The sequence below is a fragment of the Lepisosteus oculatus genome, chromosome 21 (assembly GCF_040954835.1).
Source record: "Lepisosteus oculatus isolate fLepOcu1 chromosome 21, fLepOcu1.hap2, whole genome shotgun sequence".
NCBI classification, from domain to species: domain Eukaryota; kingdom Metazoa; phylum Chordata; class Actinopteri; order Semionotiformes; family Lepisosteidae; genus Lepisosteus; species Lepisosteus oculatus.
Genome location: NC_090716.1, coordinates 4,246,765 through 4,268,596, shown reverse-complemented (window position 1 = coordinate 4,268,596; position 21,832 = coordinate 4,246,765). Strand labels below are relative to the sequence as shown.

The window sequence follows — 21,832 nt, the reverse complement described above, 5'->3', positions numbered from 1 at the left end:
GAAGTAAGCAAGCTATAACACAAAATCCATGTTACGTCACGATGAGACACTAGCTTGGGCTTCACTTTAGCCCTGTCGGCAAAACGTGCCTCTTTGTTGCCATCTGGTGGTTTTTAAAAAAGCCTCATAAATCCGAAACAGGGATAAAAAACGGCTGCGTTTTAGCCAGCTGTTTCCAGAGGATAAGGTTTTAAACACCTTATCTCGGAAATAGGTCTTCTTTAGTCTTATGATAACAGAAAAACGCAAGGAAAGGTTACAAGAGAGAGGAGACACTATTATATTCTTACAAAAGAATATTCTCTTGTGTTCTTACGGAATACCTCTGACACATAATCGGAAAATCTTTCATTCCCGCAGTCCCTGGTGCGGGAGGTACCGGTACGTACGACTATACATTACAAAGTATGCAAGTGTTACGTGCACCGGCAGGTCAAGAAATCCACCACAAGCGTTTTTCAGAGCAGATCAACCACCAAAGAGGGCAGATGTAACCCAGACTGCTGCAGTAGATCTGTGGAATGAGTTGTTTTCTTTTCCCCTGGCTACCGCGGAGGGCATTCCCCACGAACAACTTCTGAGTTTTCCCCCACGGACCCCGTTGTCCGATAAGCACCTCATCACAGAGCACGGGAAAAGCTGGGAGGGGGCAGCGGGGAGGAGGATATGTCACGGTTGTTTTCCATCTCCCGCAGCCAGGGTAAAGACAGGACGACCGCCATGTGCAAGCGCGTACACCTTCGCCTAATCCACATGGGCATCTTGCGCTCGCCACATGTGCGAACTATTTGATAACAAAGCAGCGTGCTGCCCCGCCCTCTTGCACGGGGGGGAGGGGCTCCTGTCTGCCAGGTTCCAAGATGGCGGCGTCCATGGAGCTCAGTTTGGAGGTTTTGCCTTCGGATCCTTTACTGCTGATTTTATCGTTCCTCGATTTCAGAGATCTGATAAGGTGAGTTTTCCCCGCCGCCCGGCAGCCTTGGACCGCCTGTACACCGAGTGGCACAAAAGGCACGGCTGCGTGAATGTCGTACGTTAATAGTTTCCCCGTGTCTGTTTGCCTAACTCCGGTCAGGTGGTTGTTTTCGGAGATAGGAAAGAAATTATTATTTGGATTTTTGTTGTTGTTAAATTGTTTGTTTGTTTTTCGGTGCTTTACGTCGGAATAGGTGTAGGTCCAAATAAAGTGTTGCCCTTGTTATTTGCCAATGACAGCAGATTGTTTTTCGTTGAAGTGGGAAATTCAGTTGTCGGATCATGCTTGTATTTAGAATAGCAATGACAGGTTATTGTTGCATAACATCCTCACGGTGTGAGGTGACTATGGCATTTCTCCGTTTCAAAACATCCATTTTGTGCCCTTGTGGTTCTTTATGTGCCTATATAAGGTTTCTTCTGCCAGAACCAACCCATCGTGTTGAGTTTCGTGACAACTTTTAATAGGTGTTGACAGGAGATTGGTTATTGCGTGTTTAAGAAGAGCAGCAAAACGATCTCTTCAGATGAAAACACATTTGTACTTGACACCTAATCATCGTTGATATGATTGTTAAACCTCTGTGGGAAGTTCTTGATTTAAGACACAACATGTAGTTTAATAGAAAATGTTTGCACAAAACAGGTGTTTTTGTGTTGCGAAACTTGTTAATGATCATCACAGCGAATCTGTAATGTATAAAGCAGTAAATAAATACTTTTTTTTCCTCAATGGAGATGCCTGGTTTTGTAGAAAATAGAATGTCATATCTCTCTACCTTAAACAGTTTTGACGAGGCCCTATAGCATTGTGTAAAATGTGCTTTTATCAATTGTATTTACTAGGATGTTTTAAACTTTATTCAGTCGCTTACATACTTTGAATGCTCTTTCAGGATCATATTTTCAGCTGTCTGTTCGATATACAATACACTTCTTTCCTAATTGTGTATTGACATGCATGCACGATAGAGACAGGTAGATTCTGCCGACATACTCCGGCTTTGTTTTCACCACTAAACCATTAACATCCTGACCCGAAATCAATACGTTGTGTGTTCTCAGCTGCAGCAATGTCAGCCGAAGGCTCCATGCACTTTCCAACCACAATCCGCTGTGGAAACCTCAATGCCAGAAATATTGGCTTTTAACAGAGTGAGTAAAGTGTGTCTCCGGTATTGTGCCCTTTCCCCATTTAGTACTGCTGTTTGTCTATGTAAAACCCACCTTGCTAATTTCTATACATATCTGGAACATATTAAGCTGTTGTTTTTCTATAGTCATAAAACAAATAAAACTGCATTTAGTTGAAAATAAATGATTTGAATTCATACTCTCTTTATCCTGTCCAAAATAAGTAGTGCATCTTGCTTATGAGAACAGGTCTTGCTTTGTATGAATAGTAGGAGTTGTTTTAGTTGTCCACATATAAAAACCTGATGCTGCAGATCAAAGCATGATGCCTGTTTTAATGCGTGTAAGTATTATTACTACTTCTGGGGTCATTCTCTGTAAAGGTTGAACCAACAGCAAAGTGAGTTTTTCTCCAATTCATTTCACCCAGATGAACAAAATTAACAAGGCGTTGTTACATAATTAGTGAGAGGGCACAAGATCCAAAATATCCAACCTTTTATTAGCAAGATGCAAATTGTAGAAAACAGTTTGTGAGACATTGAGCCCACATGATACTTCATGCCTGTGAGAAGCCTAGCTAGGATATATATAAGTATTAATCATTACAGAGACAGAACTCTTTTGTTGGTTACGATTTCTGGAATGGAGCTGTGATACTGTATTACTAATACGGAGTCTGTACCCTTTAGTTTCCCAGAATCTCATACAAGTCCATAATTACTTAATTGATGTCGTTACTTACTTAAAAGGCCAATAATAAAGTCAGCCTCATTCCCAGCTCTTCAGCAGCCTGTGCTTTTTAAGCGATCTATAAATCCTTTTTTGATGGTGATTCCCGAGGGGCTGTTATAGAAATGCCTGGTTGATATGTACTCCTGTATTCATCAGGTCAGATAAAGTCCAGAGGAATCAGAGCTGGAAGGACTTGTTCAAGGAGTTCTACTTAGACCTGGGACGCTATATTGATCATTATGCCACTCTAAAGAAAGCCTGGGACGACCTGAAGAGATATCTCGAGCAGAAGAGCCCAAGAATGATTGTCTCGCTGAAAGGTAGTGGAATCCTGCCATGGAGTGTTTTAAAAGTACCGTAGTTTGGTCATGCATTATTGAATTATTGCATGAAGTGGATCCAAATTACAGATGGAGACCAGTAGAAATTCTTTTGGTTTTCTCTTCCAGAAACTGAACTAATGGGAATGTCAGACACCCTCCACTACCTATTATTGATCTGTAAATACAGAAGAAAAGATCTGAGGCTGAGGGTTAACTATGCTGTAATGTTTCACTGTTTGCTGCTTACCTAAAAAGACATTTGCCATAGGTAATAAATGCACTGGTCTGTTCCTAATTTTAACGTCCCTGGCTGTGCCACTTTGTCGATGGTTCTTCAGAGGGTGTGAAAGAAGAGGAGCTCGATGCTGTCGAAGCCCAGATTGGCTGCAAGCTGCCCACTGATTACCGCTGCTCCTTTCGGATACACAACGGACAGAAGCTGGTGGTGCCCGGGTAAGGATGAGCTTCACGGTTGCAAAGAAGGCATCCATGTACTTCCTGCTTGGTTTGATCTACAGAGTTGAGCTTGTGTAGTGAGTGTTACGATCTCTTTGTATGTAAGCGGTTGTCTGTGCTTGTTGAGTGTCCACACGTGCCTAGAGGTCGTTTGGCCAGTGAGGTTTGACTGATACTTCGGATTGAATGTCACCGAAATGCAGTTTTTAAAATGACGGGCCCTCTGCCTCTTCACTTAAACATAAACTGGTTTTACACTTCACTTAAACAGCTTTCATTGAGCCAAGGCTGTAAAAAGAGACAGTACATTCCATTCTTCTGAACCCATTTTGTGAAACAGCCATACCATAGATTTTATATGCATGTGCTATCAATTCTTTTGTCTTCAGACTGCAATTCTGTGAATAGTGTGCGACAGTGTCCCCTCTCTCTCTCTGGACTGTCACCAGTGTGTGTCAGTGTCCTCTCTCTCTCTCTGGGCTGTCACCAGTGTGTGTCAGCTCTCTCTCTGGGCTGTCACCAGTGTGTGACAGTGTCCTCGCTCTCTCTCTGGGCTGTCACCAGTGTGTGACAGTGTCCTCTCTCTCTGGGCTGTCACCAGTGTGTGACAGTGTCCTCTCTCTCTCTCTGGGCTGTCACCAGGGTGTGACAGTGTCCTCTCTCTCTCTGGGCTGTGAACAGTGTGTGACAGTGTCCTCTCTCTCTCTGGGCTGTCACCAGGATGTGACAGTGTCCTGTCCTCTCAGGGGTGCAAAACAAGCGAACGGTGGTAGCTCATGTCTCTGATAAACGGAACGTGCGCCTGGCGCTTGTCGTTCGGGCTGCAGGCTGATGGGGAGCATGGCCCTGTCCAACCACTACCGCTCGGAGGACCTGCTGGACATCGAGACGGCGGCCGGGGGCTTCCAGCACCGCAAGGGCATGAGCAAGTGCCTCCCGCTGACCTTCTGCTTCCACACGGGCCTCAGTCAGTACCTGGCGCTGGAGAGCGTGGAGGGCCGGCACCGCGATGAGATCTTCTACCACTGTCCGGTCAGAGACGCCACCACCGCTCAGGGCAGCAGCTCGTCAGGGACAGTTAGGGGTGCAGTACGGGGGTGTGCAGAGGCTCTTCCCTTAAAAAAGAGGGCGTCCCCCAATGGTTGAAACTGAAGAGAATCCCCGTTTTAGCAGGGACCTTGTGGCTCAAAGATGACCCCCCAGAACTTGGGCAGCACAGAGTGTTCTCGTCCTGTAAGGGCAGCACATAGCACAGGGGATCCTGCTCTGATCAGTGCGCCGGTTAACCAGCGGGTCTGCCTTCGATATTTTATTTTCATTTTATTTCAGATTTTATTTTCAGTCTGTGGCAGCAGAGTTTTCTGTCACAGCGTCTCAGTCTTTTTTTTGTTTTGCTTTTTGGTTTTATTTGGACTGAGAGTGATTGCTGGGGAAAAAAGGCCTCTCCAAACAGAAAAAGCTAGAAAACTCCGGGTGTATCAGAATGGAGAGTTTTTCAACAAGTACAGCAGTCTTTTTCTTTAAAAAAAAAAAAATCCACTGTTCTGGTTTAGATGCAACGATACAGCTTATTTATTGTCAAGAGTTTCTAGAAAGCCAGCATGACTGTGTTCCTTGACAACTAAGACTTAAGTGCAAATACAATGGTAGTTATGTCCTTAAATCTGGACGCTATCAAGGAAACTGAACATTTTCTGAATTCCAAATATACAGACATTATTCTTAAATTCCCCTTCCAGAATCTGTGTTCTGTACTGTGCTGTTGTCTCTTTTTACTTGAAAGGCAGAGTCGTTAGGGAGCTACTAGAAACATTACCTCTTCTTCCCACTAGAGGGCATAGCACTTATTCAGTTTATTGGTTGTGATGCTAGATGTATTTGAAGGCTAATGTTTTGTGTTACAGTGGAAAAGTTCTTCATGGATTAATGATCCTAAAAATGCTCTCTTCTTTTTTTTCAGGATCAAATGGCGCAGGATCCTTCTGCAATTGACATGTTCATTACAGGTGGGATGCGGATCTGATTTTCATTCCATCCGACTTCATCACTTTCTAATTGTGTTCATTATTGACTTTAGTTAAGCAGCCTCCGTTTGCAAAGTCTTCACTCATCAAGGCCTTTTAAGTTGATCAGACAATGTGGTCAACCGTGGCTGTCCAGCACCAGGAGTCAGCACGTTGGTTTTGAAAGGCTGATGACAGTGTTTGCCTGAAACGTTGGCTAATAGTAGGGGAAAATTGCCTAGCGATACGGAGGGCCAGTAATGGAGAATTTCTAGTTATTTCACAAGATAAGTAATATTGTAATGTTCAGGGGAGAAAAGGAAGGAATTGTAACCAGGCCTCCTGCCTAAAGAACACTGTGATCTATTTTGTAGTCATGGCGACTGCAGGGGTGGAAGTCTCTCGACTCGAGAGCCTGTTGATTGTACTTATGTTTTTTATTAACATACAAAGGATGTTTGTTATCGGGGGGGGAAAAAAGTTGCCAGTTATCTCAAAACCTCAAGTATTAAAAATATAAATGAGTATAAAGTCTGTTATTTATCAGTCTTTTGCATCTTTACAGAGGGTATAATGTGTAAAGTCAGGCTTGTTAGGTTCTAGAAATAATCCACCTCTCCCCGTATCTCTCAAAAACTTCCTTCTGGAATCCTAACCGAAAGGTTAATTTTTCCATTTCATAAATCTCTGAAACAATAACAGTCCAGTTTTCTTTGGTTGGGGGGCGGGGGTCTCTTTGTAACCATTTATGTGTTATAGCTTTCTTACGTGCTGACACGAATGCTCCTAGCAAGTATTGATCTCTCCCCACAACCTCGTCAGGCAGATTAACCCAGATACAGAACTGAACAAGACTTTCGGAGAGACTGTTGAGTTTGAATCCGGGCGTGTGTTTTTAGAAAGAGAGGCGCAAAGGAATCTGGACCTGCTTCCTGCCTGCTTCATTTTTACCGCACCAGTTTTGTTACAAATGAACACTGGCACCAGCCTGCAGATACTTCCCGAGTATCTTGAAATACAGCAAAATTGTGGCTTGTGGAATAAGGCACAGTCCGAGTGGTGCCTGAAGAGTGGGTAATGGGCGGTTTTATAATCAGCACAAGGGCTTACCTTTACAGCGGTCGTGACCTGTACAGTACAGGATTGATCTGACTAATGCATTGACAATGAACGCGTGATTTTATTATGTCCTCCTCTTGCCCAAATGACCTCCAGCCATCTGTATCCTGTTACTTTCACAGGATCAAGCTTCACTGAGTGGTTCACCAGTTATGTGCACAATGTGGTGACGGGAGAGTTTCCAATAATCCGAGACCAGATTTTCAGGTATTTCTCAGTCGTACACAATAAGGGCTCTTACACGGAACTTGCTGTAAAAATCTTGCCAGAGGCCTTTATTTTCCTGAAGCCACTCGGCTTTGGTCTGAATTGCATTTGGATGTGCCTGTTGTTCATTCTGCCTTCTCGGTTTGGAGCAGGCTGTTCATCCTCCTTTTTCCGAAATCCCCTGGCCCTGCTCCACTAGGTGGTTATGTTGATGTGCCTTTGAGCCAAGGAAATACTCACTTGTTACTTCTCTTCAGCTTAGCCTCTTGATGGCTGTCATGCCAGACCTCTTCATTCCTTGGATTCCTTCGTGCTTTTTTTCTTTCGTGGTCTTGCAGAAAGAGGGAAGCGCGTGGTAGAAGCCGAAGTGCAAAATGCACCCGTTTGTAAGCTTATGTAGGCAATAGTAGGCTGTACCATCCGGTGCGGCGTGGTGCATGTCTTGAAAGAAGATAACCGACCTGCAAGAGCCATGCATCGTCCAGTACCGACAGGCATGTACTGGGGAGGCCTGGCCAGGAGCCTCAGCAAGATGACTTGAAGACATGAAAAGAGATGAAAAAAACCCATGAGAACGGGACATGGGATTTACAGCAAATTGTGTATTTTAAAATGCCAATGAGAGCAGGGTGACGCAACACTGCCTCAATCTCTGCTTTCCCTCGATCTCTCTCTCTCTCTGCCTGTGTCCCCAGGTATGTCCATGACAAGGCGTGTGTGGCGACCACAGGGGACATCAAGGTGTCCGTGTCTACCTCTTTCCTGCCCGAGCTCAGTTCTGTGCACCCCCCCCATTTCTTCTTCACCTACCGCATCAGGTGAGCCCGGCCCCCATCCCTCCGCCGCGCGGCGCGGCTGCCCGGCGGTGAAGTGGGCGGGTCCGCGGGCACAGCCGCCGACACACTGCGCCGCGTCTGCAGGGTGGATTTTGCGTGCGGCGGGGGAGTTGTCTCGTTTGGTGTGTGTGTGTGTGTGGGGGGGGCAGCGGTGGCGCCAGGCTCGAGCCGTAACCTCTGTGGCGTCTCCTTCGCGGCAGGATCGAAATGTCCAGAGACGCCTTGCCGGAGAACGCCTGCCAGCTGGACACCAGGTACTGGAAGATCACCAACGCCAACGGGAACGTGGAAGAGGTGCGCGGCCCAGGTGTTGTGGGTACGTTGTGATCCCGTGTTTCCCCTCAAATCCTGGATCAGGGGTCCGGTTGGAAGTTAGAAAGTTGGGCCGCCGATGGGCCCAGACGTCAGGCCCTCTGCGTACGCCGTTACCGTAGGAACTTGGCAGAGTCGTGGCTGCCATTTTTAACTTCTGTTTCCACAGCGGTATGGCATCCAGACCTCGAATAGTAGAGGAATTTATTGTTATACATATGTGTACACTGGAATTCTTATTCGCGCCAATCACTCAGGACATACACACTGCAGGAGACGGCACTGTACGACACATAACGCCACACATCGTAGACAGCCCATACCACAAGCTGGTACGTAAAAAAATAGCAACAAGGAGTGACAAGAGGCACCTGAAAGTGGTCTTGTAGAGAGGGGGGAAGCTGAGACGTGACACAGGGGTGTTGGGGAGAGGATGCGAAGATCTATGTGTTACCAGAACATGGATGATGGAGCATTGTCAGATTTTTTTGGGTTCGAGAGACCCTCGTTGGACAAGGTTTAACGCACGTCATTTTCAGTGCTTAAACTTTTAGGTTTCAGCTTCACTGTGAAGTTGTGAAGTTCTGTAACAAACCTAAAACCTGCAACCTTTTAGCAGCTGAAAGGGGTGACGCGTGTCCGGTTAAGGAAATAATGGAGAGGACGGTTGTAACAGAAGCCAGCACACCTTGGGGTCACCAGGGTCTGCGACGACCCTTTTCTGCGGGGGTGTTGCAGTGGCTGGGCTTTCGTGTGACCTGCATGACCTCTGCCCTCTGCCCTCTGCCCCCGCCCACAGGGGAATTTCCTGTCATGACACCTGGCAAGGTGCACGAGTACGCCAGCTGCACCACCTTCTCCACCACCTCCGAGTACATGGAAGGGCACTACACTTTCCACCGGCTCAAGAACAAAGAGGAGGTCTTCAACGTCGCTATCCCGCGCTTCCACATGGTCTGCCCCCCCTTTCGCAAGTCCGTGGTGCGGATGGTAGGTTCTCCTGGGGGGGGGGGGGGGAGATGAGCAGGAGGAAACCAGTATATCCGATCTGAAAATGTCCTGCAAGCTCGCTACAGTTGCCCAGTGTTGTCTGCTGGTTAAAGTAGTAGCAGTCGAAGAGCTGGGAGGCTGAACTGTTAAACTGGTCCAGTTCAGCCAGTGATGGGCTGATTCGGGTTGTTATGAGCCCAGCTGGAGTGAAAACCCGGAGGCACACTCTGGCCTTCCATGTCCGGGACTGGGAATCCCTTCTTGAAGGGCTTAAACCAGTGACGGGCAGCTCCAGTCCCGACTTTCTCATTGTCGTTACTTTGTTGAACTAGTTAAGGCCGTCATGGTGGTGTGATGGGGCGCTCCGGGGTCCTGGGTTCAGTTCTGATCTGGGGAGCGTTCTGTGTGAACATTGCATGTTTTCCATGTGTCTACATGAATTTTGTCCAGATTCTCTGGTTTCCTTCTTCCTCCTGAGAACATTCTGGCTAGGTTAACTGGAGCCTGTACATTGTTCCTGTGTGTGTCCTGTGATGGACTGGTATCCCATCCAGGGTGCAATCCTGCATCATGCCCAAAGCATCTAGGATAGACTCTTGCTTTCCGAGACCCTTATAGGAATACACAACTCTCTGATGATGGAGGAGGTGACAAATTGGAGAAGATATCTGTTAAATCTTGTAGGTTTTAGTTTGAAAAGCACCTGCAAAATGAATGCCAGGGCTGGAGTTGTTTATACCAAAATTAACTTAAAACATCCTCGTTGTTCATTGCTCCTTAAGAAGTAAAACCGACTCTGTTTTGCCAATCAGTACTTGTTCCTTTTCGAATAATAGTGACTTGAAACGGAGAAAAAATGAAGCTGCCCAGAATCCTCTGCAAGAACCGTTCTTCTGCCAAATGTTGTGACATTCACTGCATGTCGAGAACGATGGCCAATATTTCTGGAGTGGTTTTCTCACTTACAAGAAAAACGTTCCAGGGAAGCCATTTACTGAAAACTCAGCTGGCTGATGCCTTCTGGGATTTAAATGACTCTTGGCGTTAGGGATGGTTAATATGCACAAGTGCAGCGCAGCCCTTTTCACCTGCAGTGATCTCCTGTTGTGTGTATGTGCTTCCTGCCAGCAGGGCCTGGCGTCGGAGGCGTCCAGCGCACTGTGCAATGAGGAGGACCACTCTTCGGACACCGAGGACTACGATGAGAGCGACCGGGGGGTTCTGAATATCCCCACCCCTAGTGGGCGCTGTCCCCGCCACATCTGATGCACTTTTCTCTTCTTTGATTTCACGGCGAGACTTTTGAGAGACAGGACAGGGGCTGCAAAATTCTGCCTCAGTCAGCTGTTCCTTTCTAACATTGTGCTGACCTCAGAATTTCCTCCTGGAGCCCCGAGACTTTCCTTCCAACTCCCTCTGTCGCCAGGCTTCATTTTAAGGGCGTGTGGTGGTTTTAGTTATTTGTTTTTTTTTAATGAAGAGACCTGGGACCGAGTGTTTTCCACTGCGGGAATAATGGGTATTATGTTCCAGTGCCAGCTGGCCTCAAAGCATTTGTCCAGTACAGTGAGATTTATTTTGCAGAGTGTGTTTGCAGACAATAACATTGAAAGGCAGCTAGGATTGGGCGTTGTTCTATCCAAATACGTTTCTCTTAAAATATGAAGCAGGGCACCATAATAGTGAAAACAGTGAATAGTCAACAATAGGAGATTAACTGTTCCCATTTAGGTTTGTGTAGACTCGATAAATAGGTTTTCCAATATCGGTGTTTTTTATTTATTACGTGTGCTGGTCAACAGCTTCATATATATTTGCCCGCCTTAGACTGCAGGATCAGAAAACAGAGACATGAAATGCATTATTGTAATGAATCATTGCAGTCTTTTGCCTTATGATGCATTCTTTTCCAAACGCTGGTTAGTGGAAAAAAAATGTTTTAAATAATGTATTCGACACGTCTTGAAAACCGTTTTTGTTCTGCTGCACTCTCGCGTCACAGCATCAACAGTAACACTGACAAGTACATTTTATTTTATTAGGGTTAAAGCTGTCTATGTAATTGATTTAAACCGATATCTTGTTTTTTCTTTTTTGCATGCAGAAAGTTACCACTCCGACTGAATGACGGTCAGTTTTCTCTGCTTCCCAATTACTTAAAATAAGTTGACAACATCCTCAAGTGATGTCTTGCCAAGCTGTAATGGATTAGGTGACACACATTTACTTTCACGGACTCCTAAGTGAATGTGATTGTGGCCAGGGGGTGACTCTGATCCACACCAGACTTTCATAACAACCATGAGCCATGTGAAGGGAGGACACTCTTGCAAATTTGCTTAATGTGGTTTGCATTAAGTATTTTTTTCCCTTTTTGCGGTTCTGTTTTTGTGTCTCAGCTCCTAAAATGATTTAAATGAGTCATTTGACTCACAAGTAGCTGTAAGTTTCTAAAAAAAGCTCTGTGGTATTCGTGATTAAAAAAATATTCCATATTTAAATGGGAACAGCAGCTCATTCCCCTGTTAGATGAGGCTGGGGTTATACTATTTTTTTTGTTGTTTTCTGTCGATCACATTTAACCCATGGCTCTATGATTAAAAAAAAAAAAGTAATATGACATTTGGATCTAAAAAAGGAAAATAACATGCAATTAGATATCTGTGGTGCAAACAGGAAAACATATTTCGTAGATAAAATAGAATAGCCTAGCCCACATGCTGAGAATGGTCTAAACTACAGTTTGGCCCATATTATCCCAGTAGATAATGCGTTATGCCAAATATTTATTTTATCCAGTGAGCCGGAAATTAGTAGTTCTCCCCTAAAACAAAGATTCAGATGAAGTAAGTTATGATGCGTCTTGATTTTCCTAATCTACTAAATCAAGTCATGTGAAATTAAAAAAGTGCTCTGCAATATTGAAGTGATTCCCAGCTTTGCCCTGTCAATATTTCCGCCTCTGAACCTCTGAATTCAGCGCAAATGAAGTCAGCATTCATAGTGCAGCATTGACATATTTTACTGATATAATTGCACAAGAAAAACCTTTAACCACGCATTTGTTATCATCCAGATGAAAATGAATTGTTCAACTGGGGAAAGAGTTCGGGTGCTTTGTCACATGGGTTGCCATGATGTAACGTTTTCCCAGTTTTTCTGTTCCAGGCAGTTCTGGCTCTGTGATTTTTTTCCAACACCATTTGTTTTCCATTCGTCCTGTAACGGCCCTACGTTTTTCGGAGAAAGGACGGTGTTGCTCTTTCGTTATAGCTGTGTTGTAATAGTTCTGCGAGACACAGACACCCCAGGGGTCTCTACTGATGTACTGATGCTTGGCAATGAAGAGCTATCGCCACATGCTTCTCCAGCCCCTCCTCTAAAAAAGACAACAAATGACTCATCTCAGTTTGTAAATAGATAGGAATAGATATAAAGTTTTTTTTTTTCTTTGGGATAAGACAAAAAAGTTTGGGATAGGAACAGTGTGGACATTTTTCAGGACGTCTTGATTTTTGTGAGGCAGGGAAAAGATTCCATGTCATCATTTTGGTTTATTTCAGGACTCAAATGACTGTTTTCGAGTGACTGTGTGATTAACTGTGCACATCTGCCTCAGGCTACTTTCAATCAGTTATGCTACCCACTTGAGGTGATCTGTTTAATTTTGACACATACACTTGTTTGGTATGAGAAATATTTTTCTTTTTTGTGAAGGTTGTGCAATAGCTCTTCGGGCTGAACTTCACAAGGACTGTCCGCCTCTTATGAAGCAATTTGACATTTTGTTCATTATCACTGTTTTTATATATAACAGATGTTTTGATTTTCTATGTTGGGGAATAAATGCGCTATGTTTAAATCTTTGAAGGTTTCCCTGTTCTTTCAAGCAAGATGACTGTAATATTAAATACAGTGCTAAATGTAGTTTTTAATTAAAAAAACAATTTTGTATGACGTTTCTAAACAAGGGGACATAACCGTTTTACCAAGCTTTAGAAGTTCAGAAATGTGTTTTGGGGGTTTTTAATATATTTCTCACAAACATTGCTATCTTTTTTGTAAAGAATGTACAGTATGTACAGTTTGTATAATAGCACTTCTTGCCACCCCTAATTCTAAGGCCCGGTCCGGAGCTGGAATTCAATTTTAATTGCTGAAATGAAAATTGCTGTTTTGTGCATCATCCATGCTTTTGAAACATCTAGATGTTTATCTGGAGACATGGGCCTTACATTAATCACCAACAAAGGGCTTTCATTTGAACTGGAAGATCTAAACAAAAACATCACTTGTTCTTGCGAACAAATGTCCTTATAAAATCTGGCCTGGTCCTTTTTTTTCCCCTCTTCAGTTTGTATGTATATGGCCAGATTGAATGCGTTGCTTATAGAATGCAAGTGTTCTTTGTCTTTAACTCTCCACTGTTTCATTGTTTGTCTGAGTTCTCCATGGCCAGTACTAACACTCCAGTGGGGGGGACAATGGACTGATAACAAAGATGCAACACAGCTTGAGCCAGAACAGCTACTTATATTTAGAACTGGTCTCAGGTTTTTATGCACCACTTTGAAACCTGTAATTAAAATATTTCCACAATGCTTTTTTGATATACAGTATATGTGCTGCGGAAATAGAAAGTTTCTCTTAACGGCGTTTGTCAACAAACTTTTAAACACGTTGTGGTGCAAGTGCAGGGTCTTAACCCTGAAGCAGGCTTCACCTGTTTTGTGTTGACTGTAAAAGTGAAATTTCAATCGGGGGTCCTATATGCATATGGGACGTTTCGATTGTAAGAAACCTCTGAAATGTTGCACGTGAAGGGAGATGCATGGCCCACTTACAGCAGCTTGTAGCTCAACGATCAGAGGGTCTCATCCAGATGTTTTTCAGAAAAAAAGCCAGGATATCAGCTTTAACAGAAAGGCTGGTTAGCTAGTTTCAGAACCCCAGAAATGTTTTGTCCTGTGCTGCTCTGTTTACTGATCCCTGGCTGCAGAGTAAATAATATGAAAAGTGTAACAGTTAACTTTTCTCTGTGAAGGGATTCGTAGTAAAAGGAAGACGTACTTGCAGGACAGCTGTAAATTCCATTTTGAACAGTTCAGTTTATCTACAGCACAATTGAAGTTCAATTTCAGTTTTAAACAACATCTAAATGTTTTTTTTTTCCCAGCGGAAACCATGTTTCCAACCATTTTCAAAGCAATTCTTCCAATTCGGGGTTACAGAGGCGTTGGAGCCTATCCCAGCCAGCAGAAGGTACACCTGTACGCCACAGGGCACCCACACAGACACAAACACACTCACACCAGGGCCGATTTTCCCCAGAAGCCAATTAATCTAAAAGTATGTTTTTGATTAGAGAACATACAAGCTCCACACAGATAGCATCCCAGGTCTGGATTTAAACCCAGGGCTCCAGTTCTGTAAGGGAGCAATGTTAGACACTGCGCCACCAGCTTTTATTCAAGTACAGCGATACTGAATTGTAGATTTTGATGTCATCCACCTTATATCTCTGTTCAATCAACAACTACATAAGTCTATAAACTATGAAGCCTAAACTCTGGTACCATGTACCCATGATATAAAAAGATAAAATGGCGGCAGAAATTTGAGCCAGAAAAAACAATGTCACTACAACAGATCTATTGAGGTTAGCCCCAATTCTTTGTCACTGTAGGAGAAGGCAAAGTACAGAATATTTGTGGGCACTGATACACAGAATCCTATTGTTTGTCTTCCAGCTGTGAAATGCAAATTGATGTCCTCATAATTAAGCTTTTGTACCATCCAGCTACTTAGTGAAGGCTCCTACTGACTTCTGCCCACAAAAAAAATTGAAAAATGTTTTTTAAGCTGCATAAAATAGGGAGGGACAGATATTTTTAGCATGACAGCGCGTTGGTATCTGAACTCAAGGCTGCATGGGTGTCTATGCATGAACAGTGCAGGGCTGCTGGTGTCTTGGTAAACGTGACCTTCATTGCTGCTTTTCAGTGTCTGGGAATCGTAACATTTTCTAGCCTACATAGCTGATGGTCAACATTGAGGAAAAAAAAGAGAATCACTTGATTGGCCATATTCAATTTCTTGCATTAGGAGTTTGTCTTTTTCAAGTTCCCCAGCTTGCTCTCCATGAGACACGCAGACAGGGAGAGAAGCTGGGGGTCAGAGCACAGCCATTTATACAGCACCCCTGGAGCAGTTGGGGTTAAGGACCTTGCTCAGGGGCCTAATGGAGTAGGATTCCGCTACTAGCTGCGGGATTTGAGCCAGCAACCTTCCAGCCACAGGTGCAGATCCTTAGCCACAGAACCACTGCCCCACCCATTGTTAGCCTGCAAGTCTTTTGAGCACAGTAAAATCATGCAAGCCTGACTCTAGCAGGACGTAGTGTGATGTCTGACCAGAACACTATAGACCAAATCAGACGCACAAATGTCTTCTGAGGGGAATGAATTGCCGCTTAAACACGTAGCAGTTTCCCTTTTCCAGAAAAAAAAGAAAACACTTTTGCAGCCGGGTTCCAACACAACATTGAATGAGTGTAGATTAATGGATGAATGCCATTGAATGTGGACTAAAAAACATAAATTCATAAATGCAGCACACAGGCGTTTCCACTACTCAGCATCTGGTGCTGAACTAAACCCTGCCAGCGTGTTTAAGGTTTATTAGAGAACGAAGATGTACAGTAAGACTCAGCCTATATACTTATTTATATATTTTATTTCTGAACTTACTTTGATCTTTTCTTTCTTCTCTTTTTTTGGAGACGGTGGGGCATCACCATCAGAACCGAAGCTGTAATTGGACGGGGAGCCGAGGGAGGAGCGAGGTGGCCTTTGGCGGAGAGGGTGTAAGACTATCGCGGGATCACTGGCTCCAGTTGGATTTGTGCTACTTGACCGACAACTGAAGGTAAGGGGGGAAATCTTTTTTTTTTATCTGCTTTGGAAATTGCTGCGCTTTTAAGAATTCTACGTTGACCTACAGTCCTTGCAAAAAAAATGGATAACATTGCGTGGTGTTATTTTGTTTTCTGAGAGGTCCCAGATGTGGAAAAATGTGTGGGATAATGCGTTGTTTCGCAGTAATTTGTGCGTCGTTACGAGATAATAACACCTTCATTTTGCAGTGTGGGCTGAAGAAAAAGTAAATGAGAAAATAACGTCGGAACCAAGACAAATGGCACACTTACGCGTTAAGTTGTATTGAAGCATGTTTTTGAAGACTGCCCTCGGGCAACAGGTCCCGTAGTGCAAAACGAGAGCGCAAGCTTCGCTCCCAGCCAGGTGGAAGAGAGGAGTTTAAATTTCCCTCACTGCGAGGCTACCTTAATGCGTTCATATCACTACCGCTGCCTTGTCAATGTGTTCCTGCCAGGACGGTACGAGCGACCAAAACGTCCTTCGAAAACAAGGGAGCGAACCCGGGCTCCTGCGAGTTGGGATCGCAAACAGTAATGCGATTGTCATGTTAATATAGACAAGTACAGCTAACAGCTCCCAGTTACCGTGTCACAGAGGCAGCTGGGTCATACATCCTCTCAGATACCCCAGCAGGAGCCAGCGGTTGGGCTGGAAATAAAATTGGATTGATTCCTTGCGACTGGGTGCTTTTTTTTGACTGGATGACTTCATCGCTTTGCAAAACTGTTACACATTATTTTAATTGTGGTGCGATTTTATTTACAGTCCCCTTCACGTGTAGTAAGACCGTGCAATTTTTGCGACGTGCAAAAACAATGGAATAAACAGCAGAACCCACACACACATACACTATTAACGGCGCTTCTGGGGCTCTGCCTATGAACGTGCGGACAGGGACCGGTGCCAGTCAGTAAGACATGGGTTGAGAAACCAGGGTATTGACAACTTAACAGGGGCAAACGGGGAAAGTGTGTCGCTTGTATATTTTACACGATAAAATATTGTAGATTTTGGTTGCAAGTTCCCCAATTTGAATCGCAGAAGAAGAAAACAATATTATGTGAGATTCTCGAAAAGACTGCCTCTGATGCTCATATAGGCTAATTTCGAGATATCCATCAATGGAATACACAGGGCTAATACATCAATACGTCCCTCTTTCTTTCAGAAATCAGATCTAAAAGACGCAAACGGGGACCTGCAAGAATGAACAACACTTTGGTGATTGCGTTAGTTGTCTGCTTTGCGCTCTTCGGTCTTGGTAAGTCTCGCAGTTTTTGTACTTTACACTGCTCAGGGCCGGACCAGAGAAAGGAGATGAAACTGCTCACCGATTCAATCCGTTTTACAGCTGACGAATCAACGGCGCATATTGACAGATCAATGTATTTGCTCGCGGTTGATATCTGGTACTTTATTCAGTCATACGATGGCGATTTTGACACGCTTTAACTTCGTGTGAAACCAAAATTTAATCATCTCTAACAAATAAAACACATTTTCCGCGTTTTATTGGTTAGAGTTTAAAATACAGTATGTCTACAAGGGGAGAATGGTCGGATAACTGAAATTATTTCCACCATCCCCGTAGGAAACGCCACTGTCTGTATCATTGTATCAGAGTGTTGTGGTGATTAATTAGGTAAGAAGATTCATGATGTTTATCTTTTATTTATACAGCGCTACATAATCAATGCCGTCCCCCTATTTGTGAACTTTTAATTTTGCACTTTTATTTTTAAAACGCCCTTAATCGTTTCGAATTACAGTAGATCCATATGTGTAAACACAAAGGTCATGATAAGGGGAAGAATAATGTTTCCAGGCGTTGACTGGCACAGATACAGTTGTAGATTATAGATTCTTTATACCAGCGGGGTCCAGAGCTGTTGCTGAAGACGTGCGGTGCTGCCTGTGTTACAGGTTTCCCTTCACCAGCCTGTAAGATCTTGCGAGATGCATGCGCCTTGATCATCTTTTTAAGCGTTCGTCAGTTAAATCAGAAGTCAGAGATGGAAAGCTGTGGTCCTTTGAGGGTTACATGTTTTGATATTTCTAATTACCTTTAAACTGAATAACAGTGCTACAGTCCTGCCTTTGCTGATTAAAATGACATTATTACAAGGGTTTCGAGTTTAGGGTTTGAGTGATTAGCGATATTTTTGTCACTTAGGCACGGCTTCACCAACAATATGGGGGGTACTTACATTAGTGCATAACGTTGTAGGTCAGGTTTGTCCAACCCTGGTGATGGAGTCCAGCAGGTTTCACAGGTGACCACCAATTTCCAAAAGAGCCTGCAACAATTTTGCTATGATCAATACAACTGATCATGTGCTACATAATTTAGAGATCATTTGGAACATAAATTGGTACAGTTTATCCTTCAGCCCTTAAAGACTACAGTGTCCCTTTGCTAAAACATTGATTGCTTAATTGATCACTAATCTGTAATTAACTGGTGATTTCTTGTAAATTGTAAGAATAACAGGGCTCTTCAGGACCAGGACTGGTCAATACATAGCAGTCAATACATCCTGGTCCATGCTGGTTCTGTGCATAATCTAACTATGAGTCTATTAAAAACTGTTCTAAGAGAGACCGCATTAGTCTGAAACCTGCTTCACTTTTCTGTTTCTCTTCTGCGTAATGAATAGGGTGGCTCATAGGCACAAGATTTTTTTGGTCTTTTATGGGTATCCATAATGACGTCGTTCAATGAAAATGATTTCAATTTGTTCCTTTAGCCAAGCCTAAAGTATGCATTTACTGTAGTGGGCCTTTTCCATGTGTGTGGTGGAGAGGTGCTGTGGGGGGGGGGGGCTGTATCTGTGGCCCCAAATTGTCCTCATAGACCTCTGGACACCCCCAACCACAGAATTAACACCAGATTGCACAACCATGAGCAGCTGAAGTAAAATCTCTGCTATTAGTGAAATGGGATTTCACATCACTAGATTTCCCTTGGAGGGCCTCCGTTCAGCAAAAAGGGGGATGCCTACAGTTCACAGGTCTCCCCCTACTACGTTTCTTTATTTAGATATGGATTACGGAACCCAAAAGAAAGAATTAATGTTCCTTCCTCCTTTCTCTTCCAGGCTCTGCTCTCAGGTGCTACAAATGCACAGATTACTCTGGCCGTTGCACATACGTGCAGGACTGTACCTATGAGGATGCCTGTCTGACGCTAAAGGAAAGAGGTTAGAGTGATTTTGATTCTAGCAAGGCTTACATTTACACAGGCGTACCTTGAGAGAGCTGCTTTGTCCCAGTGCCCCCAGTTGTATGTGTGGGGACCAGCATGGCCAGGGGCTGATATCCCATCCAGGGGGGGTGGAGTCACACCCACTGGAGGTGGAGTCACACCCAGAAGGTGGAGTCTTGTGCTCTCTGTTCACGTAACACCTTGGCAACCAGGATGAATTCTGGTCCAGTAAGCCCCATTTACACACAAAGGTAAATAATATGATTAGCGACATTCTAGAAAAAAATCCCACCACTTTTTTGTTTTGCTTAAAATAACATGTGCTCTCAGTGCCCACAGAAATTAAAGTGTCAGGGTGTGAAGGAGTTGTCTCTTTTTGTCAGTTGTCTTGTTTGTGTACATTGGAGAGCATTATTCTGGTTTTATTCTGAATTATAGGCAAGGATTTTGAAAGAGTCACTCAGACACAAAAACATTTTTTGGGGGGGTTCGGGAACTCAAAAAAGAAACACGACAAAATCACCATCAATAACTGGTATTTTAGCACTGAACACACCAGCTTTTTAAAAGGATTAAAATTCTACCACCACGGCAGCTCGCGGTTCAATTGAGATTCGACAAAGTAATAATAATAATAATAATAATAATAAACTTTATTTTATATAGCGCCTTTAAAGGTGGCTTCTCAAAGCGCTTTACAGGATGACAACAACAATAAATAAAAAGAATACACAAGATAAAACACAATTACAATATACAGAGGAGACATGGATGGTGGTACTAAGAAAAGCAGAGGAGTGAAGAATTGGAACCAGTTAAGTAAAGGCTTTGTGAGCACAGAGTTTAAGAGAGGACGATATTCCCAGAATTCCTAGTTTGCGCGATTTTAAGTGTTCCCCAGGTGTATGCCTACCAGGAAGACAACACATAGCTGTAGCTTTTACTGTCGCAAAGGCCATTGCTACCTTTCATTGGGAATAACAACATGTGGGGATTCTGCACATGGACAGTTTAATAAAGTGTTTTAATCATAGTAAATCAGAGTTCACCCCCTTGGCTTAAGGCCGACAAGGAGGCTGGGAACCTCCTCCAGGGTGAGGAGTGACCCAGGGGCAGATACAGAAGATGGATACGAGGGAGTGAAGAGGGTCACATACACTATTTATAGCTCTTTTATGTGAAGTAAATAATGTCCGAGGTGATTGCTAATTACTGACAGCTGAGGCTGATTGAACCTGGCTGTTGTCACCCCTCCCGAGATTTTGCTATAAACTCCATTAATTCCTTACCCTTCCATCAAAAATGCACCAGCTCTTTAAGATAGTGTTGTTTTTAGTGGGATGGCCATTCAGCATGGCAAATAACCTCAAGAGAAACAAACATCTAGAAAGAATTCGCCTCCTTCTGAGCAAGACTAGAAAACTCAAACAGCCAGGAATTCTTGCTTCCCCTCATGCAGGATGACTAAACTATTCCTCTGAACGTTGCATTTCGCAATCTTCCGTCTAAAAAGGCACGAGGCACATTTACACCTTTGTCCTGAATGTGGGACGTTTTAAGGCGTGGCACATTCATACAGGAGTTTTTTGTTTGAATTGGCATTGCGGGAGGAGGTGGAGTCGTTGGGAATCGGTCTCAAAAAGAAGTTTGTGAAAGGAACTGAAACAGATACTCAAAAAATATATGCCATGCATTGACAACAACAGGCTCAGCAAAAAGACCAGGATCCACAGGCCTCAGCAGAAATAGCGAGACTAATAGAAATAGGGGATTAAGGATTCAAAGTGCCCTGGGTTTCAGGAACACATTACATAGATATTACATAGAATCCTTAGGGAAGTGGTTGGATTAGATCCTTGGATTGAGAAGATTACTATAATTGATACAGGCAAGATGGGCCAAAATGAACCCTCCTCGATTTATACCTTGTATTATATTCTTAAAGTAAAAATAAAAATCAAACATCGAGCTCTTCTTAACACATAAAGTCCTGGTTTAAGAGCAGTGATCTGACAATATGCACAAAGCAGTTCAAATCTGCTGTGCTGTTTTTTTGAGGGTTTTGGGACTAATCTGTTCGTTTTTTTGCACTTTGTTTTTTTTTTCTCTCTTCAAGCTGGAAAAACTATCCGGCAGTGCATCAGATATACAGATTGTGACAATGCCAGACTCGGCCAGATGTTCCCCCAGGTATCGACGGGATTTTCATACAGATGCTGCAGCAGCAACCTGTGCAACAGCAGCACTGCGGCAGCTGTCAGCAAGCCCCTCCTCGGCCTGCTGGCTTCTCTGGTGGTGTTCTGGTGGTGTGTTCTCTAAGCACGGAGACAGGCGCAGATAACAGCCCAGCCGCTGAACTAACTCGTCTGCTTCTGCTAAATATCCGGGCCACCAATGTCTTGTAAACAAATAGAGAGGAATGCGTTCATAAGAGATGTGAAACCTATAACCGATTTTCTGCTCTAGAGCACTCGCCCTTTCTTAATAACAGTCTGTATCATTGAGTTTTTGTTTATTTTCTTGTATTTTTAATTGTACTCCTCATATTGTAACCCTAGCATAAAATGATCCCTATGATGTACAAAGTGTCTTGCTTTCC

At 43.7% G+C, this 21,832-nt stretch overlaps 2 protein-coding genes across 3 annotated transcripts; both read left to right on the top strand.

Annotated features, from left to right (window-relative positions):
• The first annotated feature begins 642 nt into the window (after nt 1–642).
• On the top strand, nt 643–12,956 carry fbxo3 (F-box protein 3). 2 transcript variants are annotated; one of them, XM_006642682.3, is made up of 11 exons: nt 643–952; nt 2,041–2,130; nt 3,001–3,164; nt 3,506–3,620; nt 4,451–4,655; nt 5,584–5,629; nt 6,868–6,952; nt 7,648–7,770; nt 7,989–8,104; nt 8,900–9,090; nt 10,222–12,956. In XM_006642682.3, exons 1-11 carry the CDS (start codon nt 861–863, stop codon nt 10,354–10,356), a joined length of 1,362 nt encoding a protein of 453 aa, XP_006642745.2. In that variant the 5' UTR covers nt 643–860; the 3' UTR covers nt 10,357–12,956. The 2 variants fall into 2 exon arrangements, with proteins under 2 accessions (XP_006642745.2, XP_015194174.2); XM_015338688.2 differs by having other exon boundaries at nt 10,219–12,956.
• A 2,951-nt stretch (nt 12,957–15,907) lies between these two features.
• On the top strand, nt 15,908–21,552 carry cd59a (CD59 molecule (CD59 blood group) a). Its single transcript, XM_006642702.3, has 4 exons — nt 15,908–16,017; nt 17,197–17,289; nt 19,127–19,228; nt 21,350–21,552. Exons 2-4 carry the CDS (start codon nt 17,235–17,237, stop codon nt 21,550–21,552), a joined length of 360 nt encoding a protein of 119 aa, XP_006642765.1. The 5' UTR covers nt 15,908–16,017; nt 17,197–17,234.
• The last annotated feature ends 280 nt before the right edge of the window (nt 21,553–21,832 follow it).

Excerpts from the sequence above, each read along its gene's own strand:
- cd59a (XM_006642702.3), top strand. The coding sequence starts at position 17,235 with ATGAACAACACTTTGGTGATTGCGTTAGTTGTCTGCTTTGCGCTCTTC. Across the intron at positions 17,290-19,126 it reads CTTTGCGCTCTTCGGTCTTG|GCTCTGCTCTCAGGTGCTAC; the intron begins GTAAGTCTCGCA and ends TTTCTCTTCCAG. Across the intron at positions 19,229-21,349 it reads TCTGACGCTAAAGGAAAGAG|CTGGAAAAACTATCCGGCAG; the intron begins GTTAGAGTGATT and ends TCTCTCTTCAAG.
- fbxo3 (XM_015338688.2), top strand. The coding sequence starts at position 861 with ATGGCGGCGTCCATGGAGCTCAGTTTGGAGGTTTTGCCTTCGGATCCT. Across the intron at positions 2,131-3,000 it reads AAATATTGGCTTTTAACAGA|GTCAGATAAAGTCCAGAGGA; the intron begins GTGAGTAAAGTG and ends TGTATTCATCAG. Across the intron at positions 8,105-8,899 it reads GCGCGGCCCAGGTGTTGTGG|GGGAATTTCCTGTCATGACA; the intron begins GTACGTTGTGAT and ends CCCCGCCCACAG.